The 10669-nt window shown below is 49.6% G+C and overlaps 1 protein-coding gene across 5 annotated transcripts; it reads right to left on the bottom strand.

Moving 5' to 3' along the window:
• Nucleotides 1-822: 822 nt before the first annotated feature.
• Nucleotides 823-4591, bottom strand: Slc7a4 (solute carrier family 7 member 4). 5 transcript variants are annotated; one of them, XM_021184814.3, is made up of 6 exons: nucleotides 4511-4562; nucleotides 3956-4078; nucleotides 2827-3840; nucleotides 1813-2453; nucleotides 1422-1530; nucleotides 823-1318 (listed from the first exon to the last, which is right to left on the bottom strand). In XM_021184814.3, the coding sequence occupies exons 3-6, from the start codon at nucleotides 3806-3808 to the stop codon at nucleotides 1143-1145; spliced, it is 1908 nt and encodes a 635-aa protein (XP_021040473.1). In that variant the 5' UTR covers nucleotides 3809-3840; nucleotides 3956-4078; nucleotides 4511-4562; the 3' UTR covers nucleotides 823-1142. The 5 variants fall into 5 exon arrangements, with proteins under 5 accessions (XP_021040473.1, XP_029326668.1, XP_021040472.1 ...); XM_029470808.2 differs by having other exon boundaries at nucleotides 2827-3843; XM_021184813.3 differs by lacking the exon at nucleotides 3956-4078 and having other exon boundaries at nucleotides 4511-4591.
• Between the last annotated feature and the right edge of the window lie 6078 nt (nucleotides 4592-10669).

Genomic DNA, 10669 nt, shown 5'->3' on the forward strand with positions numbered 1-10669 from the left:
CAGGTCCAAGTACCTGTGCATACCCAAGTGTATCACTCATGCACTAATCCAAGCCCACCTCCCAGGGACACTGTTGCCCTGGAGATGACTAGGTAGCAGAGAACCCAAGGGATCCATCTGAAAACATTTCCCAGGTATACAGAGACAATAAGAGAATGAGCTGTGGCCAGGAGCCTGAATCTGGAAACATCAGTCAATTCAGTCTGTACATAGTGTGTACTGCAAGGGTGGCTGCCCCGAGCGTGCAGGAATGTGCTAGGGAGAGTGTCTTGGGGGCATTGCTTGTTCAGTGCATTTCAGTGGCCCTAAGCAGACCTTGAGCACATGTTTCCTGGAAGCCCAGGAAAATCAAAAGATCCTGACATCCAATGCCTTTTTGAGTTACCCATTTTAAATCCAGATTGTGATAGATATTCCCTGCTAGAGAACATGTCAGGGATCTTGGGGGGGGGGTGGTATATGTCAGTAGTGGAATGCTTGTCTAACAATCTCAAGGACCTGGCTCCCACCTCAAGTACCACCTGTGCATGTGTGCGCGTGCACACACACACACACACACACACACACACACGTACTCACACACTCACATATGAACATACATGTGTGCACACCCGCATGCACATGCACACGCTGCTGAGAACATGTCAGAAATCTGTTCCTGTCTTGTCATATACTCCTCTTCACATCATGCATGGAACTTTCCTCCTCAGAAAGACTTTGACAAGCCTTCAGTGTCTCTGCTGTGGACTAGGAACAACTGCTTGGTTCTCCAGGCAGGTGAGAACTCAGCGCTATGAAGAATACCACAGTGTACATGACAGCTGGTCACAACACTACCTGATTAGTTATTATTCTGGGTCTCAGGGGCTGAGGCCACTTCCCTGCCCACTCTGCCCCACCTGCCCAGGTATCCAGAGTTAATCATAAACAGGAAGACAGTGAGCAACAAGTCCACACCAGCACTAGCCTCAGCCTAGTCCATGATAGCCAAAGACTCCGTTCCTGTGTTGAGGCTCTGAGAACACTCCCAGCCCAGTCTGGGCAGGCTTCAAACCCAAGCTTCCTTAAGTAGGCAGCTGCCAATTCGTCTGGCCTCTGGATGCTGGGGATGGAGACCTCCATGAGCAAGCCTCCGTGGCCAGCTACTCAGCACAACCTGACTCCTGGACTGGTGATTGACTAGAGGGCTGCACAGCTTGCACAGTTTCCTCCAGGCTGCCACTGGGGAATACCACGTAGTGTGCTGTAGTCAGCTCCAATGGCTCCCTCTGGTTCTCCTTGCTGTGCCAGATGCCATAGCCAAAATACACGACAAGTCCTGCAGGAATGGGTGAGAGTGTGAGGGCCAGGTTCCAACCCCACCTGACCTCTTTGATCTTCCCATTGTAATACACTTGGGTCCAAGCCCAGGCCCCACTCACCGACCAGCAGCCAGAAGATAAAGCGTAGCCAGGTCAGGTAGCTCAGCTTCAGCATGAGGCAAGTGTTGAGAAGGATGCTCAGGGCTGGAGTCAGGGGCACCAAAGGGATCTGGGGGTACAAGGGTGAGTCTAAGCGTGGCTATAGGATATATACGCCAGCCCGGAGCCTGACTGTGGAAATTCCACAGAACCCTTCCTCACCTCTGGAGAGTTGGAGCCATGTGTACCCACACCATGCAGAAAGCTGGAGCAAGTAAGAACGGACAAACCTATCTCCCTAGCCCCATGAGCCCTGTGCATTCTCAGGTAGCCTAAGAGGGCTAGGCACAGGGAACAGGGAGGACTGAGAAGGAACGGGATCAATGAGGCATGGGGGAGGGGGGAGGTGTACCTGGAAAGTGTCTTGCTTCTTTTGCTGCTGATGAGCCCCCAGGACCAGGAGGCTGGACAGAAAGACAGCACCACTGATGACCAGCAGCAAGACATAGCCCCACTGTGGGAGGTGTAGGTCTGAGTTCCCGAAGACCAGCACACACGCCAGAGAGATAGCCGAGGCTACCAAGATGCCAAGCGCCCAGGCTACAGCGGTTCCAGGGCTGCATCCATCCAGGAAGCCCAGGAAGGGCTTCAGGGCTGGCCTCAGCTGCCCAGGCTCAGACATTGAGGTCTGCTCAGCACCCACTAGCTGTATATGGTCTGAAAAGGAGTCATATTTCTTAGCTGTGGGGCCAGGGCTGGCTAGGCAAGGGGAGCTGGGTGGAGAAGCTTTTTGGAAACGCAGCACAATGATGCTGGTGGCTACAAAGGTATAGGCCAGCAGGGTGCCGATGGATAGGAACTGGACCAGTGCCTCAAGGTCCAGCAGCAGTGCCAGGAGGGCCATGAGGACCCCAAACACCAGGATTCCTACCACAGGCACCTGTGTCCGGGGGTGTACACGGGCAAACACCTGGAAGAAGAGCCCATCGGCAGCCATGGCGTAGACAATGCGTGGCAGGGAGAAGAGGTTGCTGAGCAGGACGGTGTTCATGGCTGCAGCAGAGCACAGGGAGCAGTCAGCACAGCAGATAAGCTCAGAGCGGGCCACTGCTAGGCTCACAGATAGAATGTGTAATGAGGGTGTCAGCTTCTCACCTCCCACCCAGGACTGGGGCACTTCTGTTCAGGCCAATTAATGAACCTTTTGAAAGCTCAACGACTGCCTGTAAGCAGGACCTGTAGGCATGTGCCACCAGACTGATATTCTGTGTACAATTTGTGGGGAGAGGGTCTGCCAGCAAGTCTTTGTTTTCATAAACTTATTATACAAGTAGTAAAGCTGGAGCATGGATAGAAGTATTTTGAGAGGTTTGGGGCAGGGCCCTCTACCTTGTCCCCTCCCACCCTGCCCAGAAGGGTCCCTTACCACAGATAGAGCCAACTGCCACAATGAAGCCAGCCCAGCTGTAACCCCGCCTGTAGAAAGCATCCGCAAGCGCCGAGTCAGGGTCTAGGCTGTGCCAAGGTACCATGAGGGTTAACACAGTGGAGACCAGAATATAGGCACCAGCTGCCAGGCTGAGGGAGATGGCAATGGCCATGGGCACCGCCCACCGTGGGTTTTTGGCCTCCTCACTGGAGGCAGCAATAACATCAAATCCCACAAAGGCATAGAAACAGGTGGCTGTGCCAGCCAGGATGCCAGAGAAGCCGAAGGGTGCGAAACCACCTTCTTCTGCGCTCCAGTTGTGAGGGCGGGCCAGGATGAAACCCAGGACAATGATGAAGAGGATCACAATCAGACTGATGGCTGAGAACGTGTGGTTAAGCCAGGAGGAGACTCGGGCTCCGCAGGAGACAAAGGCAGAAGCCACGAGTAAAATGCCAGCGGCCAGAAAATCTGGATAGTGAGCTAGGAAGGGCACCTGCCAGACGCCCAGGTGAGACTCCGTGAAGTTGCGAATGCTGTGGTTAAAGATGGCATCCAAATAGCCACTCCAGGCACGGGCTACAGCGGCACCTCCAATGAGGTATTCTAGAAGCACATTCCAGCCTATGAGGAATGCCCATATCTCCCCCATGGACACGTACGTGAATAGGTATGCTGAGCCAGTACGGGGCACACGGGCTCCAAACTCTGCATAGCATAGGGCCGCCAGCAGGGAGGCCACAGCGGCCACCAAAAAGGACAAGAGCACAGCAGGGCCAGCCATGTCCTTGGCCACTGTGCCTGTGAGCACATAGAGCCCAGATCCCACCATGCCACCCACACCCAGTAGGGTCAAGTCCAGTGTGGACAGGCAGCGCCGCAGTGATGTCTCCATGCTAGACTCTTCCAGTGGCTTCAGACGGTTCAGTTTCTGGCAGAAGCGTGCCAAATGGGCAGTACTGGGCAGTCCCCGGGCCATGGCAGACGGAGTACTGAACCAGTTTCTGGAACCTACTGGGGACAGACAGCGGGAATAACCAACCATCCTCCATTCTTTCATAGACAGCCCACCCCAGTCCTCGCCTCCTCTCCTTAGGAGCCCAGGACAGCTGCACCATGAACCTACTTTAGAAGGCTTGGATGGGACGCGTGTCAGGGACTGTGGGCAGAGGGATAGAACGCATGGAAGTCCTTCCTGTCAGCTTTCAGGGCAGTGGAACTGGCAGGGAGAAGCAGACCTGCAGCAGACCTGCGAACCAGGTAGGTGGTTCTGTGAGTGAGTGGGAGGTTGCTTAAGAACAGGCTTGGAACAGGCTGCACCATGAGCAAGAAGAAATGGGAGGCTTCCCTGGAGCAGTGCCAGGTTGTCAGGACCCGGAACAGGAGCCGCTCCTGCAGCCGGGAACGCGGCCAAAGGGACATGGCCTCAGAGAAAAGCGATCACCCCCTCTTCTGCCAGGTTGGAGGAACAGCTCACCTGAAGCCAGGAGGCCAGGGCTGCAAGGGAGGGCCCGATTCCCGGATGTGAAAGCTGTGGTGCACCTCCCCTCGCCATAAGCTCCGCAGCCACGGCTGCTGAGGCTAGCTGCCTCCGCCATGTCCCTGTGCCCCTAGACACCCAAGCCTTCTCTTGCATTTACGTTCCCGCAGCAGCGGTCCCTCCAGACCCGCTATGACCCACCTGCTGTCGCCGTCGCTGCCACCGTGCGCACTGCGCCTGCCCCGCTAGTTTACAACGCCTGCGTGCAGGGCCCGCCCCTCGCTGCCAGGCGCCAGATAAGCCCGAGCATCACGACTCACATCCCTGGTTGGGTTCTGTACAGGGTCCCCGCACCGCGTCACGTAGCAGAATAACCCTCTAAGCGAGTAAACTTCCAAACTTCTAGTCGAGACTAGAGCTGACCAGGGTCCTAGGGCTTACTCCACATTTCATCCACCTCCCTAGGTGAGGAAGCTGCTCTACTAACCTGCTGAACCCCTTCTCTGGGTCCAGGTTGGGGGTAGAGTCAAGCCTGATACCGCCCCAGAGCAATTACTCTCCTTGATCTCCCTCCACCCCAACACAACTACAATTGGAAAACGTCCAGGTCCCCACCACGGGGCCTGCAAATGTCCAGCACAGTGAGATGAAGACAGGGGTCTGGCAGAGTGACCCTGGCACTCTAAACCTCAGTGGAGTGGCAGTAAGCACCTTGCACATTAGGCTAGAGAGGGCAGCCTTCTGGATGTGTTCTGTGAATTGGCAGAATTTACAAAGCTATTGTCTGTCTGGTAGTGTCCCATAAAAAGACAGTAGCCAGCATCAGAAGACAGCTTGCAACTCTACAGCAGGACTGCCATTTACGCCCTCAAATATCACTGACAACCTCAGAGCACCTGACAGGACCTGGACATTCTTAAGGGACTCCAACATCGGCTCTCCATTCGTGATAGCCAGCAGCACTCCGTATTTGTCGCCAGCGTTCCCACCATCAGAGTGCCTGGGTCAGCTACAGCATAAAGTCTCCAGGGTCCGCTTATGCTTAGCTCTGAGGAATCTTTTTTTTTTTTTCAGATTTATTTATTATTATATGTAAGTACACTGTAGCTGTCTTCAGATGCACCAGAAGAGGACATCAGATCTCATTACGGGTGGTTGTGAGCCACCATGTGGTTGCTGGGATTTGAACTCAGGACCTTCAGAAGAGCAGTCGGTGCTCTTAACCACTGAGCCATCTCGCCAGCCCAGGAATCTTTTTCTTTCTCTTCTTTTCAGATTGAAAACAAAGGTGGCAGCTAGGTAGGGTGACCTATGCCTGTAATTCTGGAGGATCAAAAGATTGAAGACCATGTATAAGTATGTATACGTAGTTCTCATATATGTATGTGTGGCAATACATATGTGGTGAGGTGCTGACTTGTTGACAGCAAGACAATAGCCCAGCGAAGCCAAGTCGGGCAAAACTGAGGTAGGCATGTTTCTCCCAGAACTTTATATATTTGATCTACAACACATATCTAATGTAGTTAGTATGTATATGCAATAAAATAAATATACAACTATATAATATATAACTTGACTATATATGATGATAGTGATATAAATACACCACTAAAATCTATATTTCACACACACAAATATTCAAATTTATGGATGGTTACTGGAATCTTAGAATGCAGTCTGCATGACTCGTTCAGATGAGGACAAAGTGGTTGGGTGACATTCCAGATACACAGGGACACTTGGAACACTGTGACCTCCTAATAGCCGATATCATCTGAAGGTGCTGCTGCTGTTTAGCACACTCCCCCATCTCCTCGCCCTCACTTCCTGGACTTAACCAAGCCAGTGCTCCTCATCATGAGACACTTCCACAAAAGCCTAGAAAGAAGCAAGCAGACCAAGAGACCTGGGCGTTTCTGTAGTGCTAACCTCATCTCACTGCCACCATAAGCACCAGCATACAATTGGTATTTGATGCTAACGCTGGGCGATGCAACAACGTGTTCTACGTTCTAGTTATGAGGTTGAGCAAGTGCTGGACCTCAGTGAGCAAGGCCATGACACGGAGCAGCCTTCTAAGGATGCCGTGAAGAGGAAGCACCAGGGAAGACAGAGGAAGACACATTTCCCACTGACTCTGAAAGGCCTGGAGTACCTGACACTGAAATGGACAGCACATGAGAAACTGAGCTCCCAGCCAGTGATATCCCATATTTGGGCAGATCCAGGACTCCTCAGCAAAATGCTAGCAAAGAGCCAGAGAGACCACTCAGCAGGCAGACACCTGCTGCCTACCATGACCATTTGAGTTCCACTTCCTAAGCATGATGGAAAGAGAGACCTGACTGCAGTAAGTTGTCCTCTGACCTCTACATGTGTACTGTGGCATGTGCACATGCATGCATGCACACACACTATCTAACAAGTCATATTTTTTAAGATTTTATTTGTATTAATTTATTTTAATTATGTGTTTATGTGTGGGCAAGAGACATGTGCAAGAGAATACAGTGCCCACATATGCCATAAGAGGACACCTGATCCCCTGGAGCTGGAGTTACAGGCAGTTGTAGCACCTGATGTGGGTGCTGGGAACTGAACTTGGGTCCTATACAAGAGCAACATGCACTCTTTACCACTGAGTCATCTCTCCAGACCCTAGTTTATTTATTTTTATTTTATGTACATTGATGTTTTAGCTGCAGGTATTGGCTGTTTTAGGGTACTGGATTCCCAAAAGCAGGAGTTACAGACAGCTGTGGGTTGCCGTATGAGTACTGGGAATCAAACACAGGTTTTCTGGAAGAACAGCCACTGAGAAATCTCTCTAGCCCTAAAAGCTTTTCAAAAGAAAAAATGCTAACAAATTAAACACACACACACACACACACACACACACACACACACACACAGAGTCACACTGGATATATCCCAAGAATGCAAAGTTGACTTGATATATAAAAAGCAATCTATGAGCCGGGCGTGGTGGCGCACGCCTTTAGTCCCAGCACTCGGGAGGCAGAGGCAGGCGGATTTCTGAGTTCGAGGCCAGCCTGGTCTACAAAGTGAGTTCCAGGACAGCCAAGGCTACACAGAGAAACCCCGTCTCGAAAAACCAAAAAAAAAAAAAAAAAAAAAAAAAAAAAATCTACAGCTACTGTAGTAAATGTCAGAAAGTCTTCTTTGTGTAAATGTCCTCACCCAAGGTTAGTGACAGCATTAAGGACATTCATTAACCACACTTGTCCTAAGGCTACAGTGGTAGCTTCAGCCAAGGCAAGGAGGAAAAGTAAAATCAGTAAAAGAAGCCTGGAATAGAAAGAAAGAAAACTATCCCTTATGTAGATAAAGACCCAAGGAATCTGTAATTTCAGAAAAGGCTGTTGTGCACAAACCTTTAGTCCAGCACTCTGGAGGCAGAGACAGGCGGATCTCTGAGTATACAAAGTGAGTTCCAGGACAGGCGGAACTCTACATAAAGAAACCCTATCTCAAAAAACAAAAACAAGAAAAAAGCATTAGAATTTATAAGTTCAGCAAAGATTAATACACAACAATCAATTGTATTTCTATACACTAATAATGTGTTAACATGGAATGGAATTAGGGAAACAAATCTGTTCATATAACATAAAACAAGACACTTAGAATATATTCTAATTAATGTATTGATTGTGTGTGCACATGCATGTACACATGCACATGCCGTGGCATGCATATGGAGGCTAGACAACTTTGGGAAGTCAGCTCTTGCCTCCACCTTGTGAAGGTCAAGTACATGTGGTTGTGTGATCCAGCACTTGGGAGGTTAAGGTAGGGGGAGCAGGAGTTCAAGGTCATCCTGCACAGTGAGCTCAAGGCCAACCTGGGTTACCTGAGACCCTTTCTCAGCAAGCCAGAAAGCAAGCGAGAGAGAGAGAGAGAGAGAGAGAGAGAGAGAGAGAGAGAGAGAGATTGATTTTAAAAAATATATGTATTGCAAACCATTAAACATAATTTTTGTTGTTGTTGTTCTTTTTGTTTTTCGAGACAGGGTTTCTCTGTGTAGCCCTGTCCTGGGACTCACTCTGTAGACCAGGCTAGCCTTGAACTCAGAAATCCACCAGCCTCTGCCTCCCAAGTGCTGGGATTAAAGGCGTGCGCCACCACTGCCCAGCACCATTAAACATTATTAAAGATTTAAACCACGTGGAAACACGTGCAGCTTATGGCCTTGAATGTTACTTTTCCTTTTTAGTGATACTGGGGATCAAACCCAGGGTCTCCTACATGGCTCTCAAGCTGCATTTCTGTATGAAATCCCATACAGAATCTCACTCTGTAGTCCAGGTAGACATGAAACATAGACCAGCCGGGCCTGGAAGGCGTGACAATCTGCCTGTCTCCAGTGGTTGTGAGTTGTCATTCAGGTGCTGGGAACTGAACCTAGGGCCTCTGCAAAGGCAGCCAGTGCTCTTAACCACAGAGCCCTCTCCGCAGCCCCGGTTTCTGTTGTTTATTTAGAGACGGGCTCTCACAGTTTAGCCCTGGTTAGCCTGGAACTTGTTATACAGTACAGGTTGGCCTCAGACTCGGGTGACCTGCCTGCATTGCATTCTGAGCGCAGGAATTAAAGGTGTGCACTACCATACCTGGCCAAGTTCCCCAGTTTTCATTTTATTTTTAGAAAGATTTATATATTTTATGTTTATGTATATGAGTGTTTTGCCTGCATGTATATATGTATGTCCACACATGCATGTCTGCTGAGGACAACAGAGGGCATTGGATCTTCTGGAACTGGAGTTACGGATGGCCAAGAGTCACCATGTGGGTGCTAGGAACCAAACCTCAGTCCTCTGAAAGCACTTATGTGTTCTTAATCATTCCAGTCCCTAAGCTCCTGATTTTTAAACTGGCTTCAAAGTAACAGTAATTAGGATGAGTATTAATGTATGACTAGGCATAGACTTTAACTGACTAGAATTAAAAATCTAGAAATCAGGCTGGACCTGATAGTATATTCATGACTTTTATCCCAGCACTCAGGAGGCAGAGGCAGGTGGATCTCTGAGTTCGAGGCCAGCCTGGTCTACAGAGTGAGTTCCAGGACAGCCAGAGCTGCACAAAGAAACCCTGTCTCAAAAAATTTTCAGAATTCAATTCTTAGACTTAGGATCAGTTGGTTTTTAAAAATAGACTTTATTTATGAGAGAAACTTTAAGTTCACAGCAATATTGGACAGAAAGTACAGCGAGTTCCCAAAATGCCCTGCCCCCAAGTACACAGCCTTTTCTTACTGCTGATATCAGGCACCAGAAAGGACACATTTCTTATAACCAATAACTCCCACAGACACTGTCATCCCCAGTCCATGGTTTATATTAGGTTCCCAGCCCCCTCCCCCTCCCATGCTGCACATCCCAGGGGTTCCCAGCCCCCTCCCCCTCCCATGCTGCACATCCCAGGGGTTCCAGCAGATGTGTTTGCACAACTACAGCATCACACAGAATACTTTCTGCTCTAAAATCGTTCTTCATTCACCTACTCTGCTTCTCCCTAAAGTCCCTGAGAGACGCTCATTTTCACTATCATAACTAGTTCTCTCTCTCTCTCTCTCTCTCTCTCTCTCGCTCTCGCTCTCGCTCTCGCTCTCTCTCTCTCTGAGTGTACATGATCTACCACCGCGTTACATTCTTAGCACGTTGATGATGATGATTTTGTTTACTAAGACATGGTCTCACTCTCTGGAAATCGCAGGATTGAACCTTTCCTCATCTTCCTGCCTCAGCCACTCAGGTCCAGGGATTTTAGATAAGAGCCACCATGCCCAGCACAGTGAATGTTTAAGACCTGGAACCCATCGCTCTCCTGCCTCCGCCTTCTGAGGGGTGGACAGCACTATATGCAGCTTACCTTTCTTAGACTATCAAATGGTTGAAGATCGCTCCGCAGTGTAGAGGGTGAACTACTTTTGTAGGGGATTCCCGTTCAGTTCCCAGGATCCAGGTGGGTGGTGCACAATGGCCTGCTGCTCCAGCTGCAGGGGAACTACTGCCCTCTCCTGGCCTCCTTATGTACTGCATCCACATGCACCACTCCAACAGTGACACCCACCCAAAAATGTATTCTATTCTAGTCTCTTCTTATTTAATTTTTCCTGACAAGGGCTTCTCTGTGTAGACCTGGGTGTTGTGGAACTTGATCTGTAGACCAGGTTGTTCTTGAACTCAGAGCTCCACCTGCCTCTGCCTCCTGAGTGTTGTGATTAAAGGTGTGCACCACTGCTGTCTGGCAACACAAACAATTTTAAAAGAAAAATAATTGCACAATATGGAGTCTTTTAGATTAGCTTTTCTGACTTAAACATGGTGCTTC

Source organism: Mus caroli, unplaced genomic scaffold, assembly GCF_978045245.1.
Source record: "Mus caroli unplaced genomic scaffold, Mus_caroli_1 scaffold_17, whole genome shotgun sequence".
In the NCBI taxonomy this organism is placed as follows: domain Eukaryota; kingdom Metazoa; phylum Chordata; class Mammalia; order Rodentia; family Muridae; genus Mus; species Mus caroli.

What these genes read in the sequence shown, in the direction of transcription:
- Slc7a4 (XM_029470806.2), bottom strand. Translation starts at nt 4,427, where the DNA reads ATGGCGGAGGCAGCTAGCCTCAGCAGCCGTGGCTGCGGAGCTTATGGC. An exon ending in CCCTGGCCTCCTGGCTTCAG is followed by an intron (nt 3,841 to 4,306) that starts GTGAGCTGTTCC and finishes TGTCCCCAGTAG; the next exon opens with GTTCCAGAAACTGGTTCAGT. An exon ending in TATCTTCTGGCTGCTGGTCG is followed by an intron (nt 1,319 to 1,421) that starts GTGAGTGGGGCC and finishes CCATTCCTGCAG; the next exon opens with GACTTGTCGTGTATTTTGGC.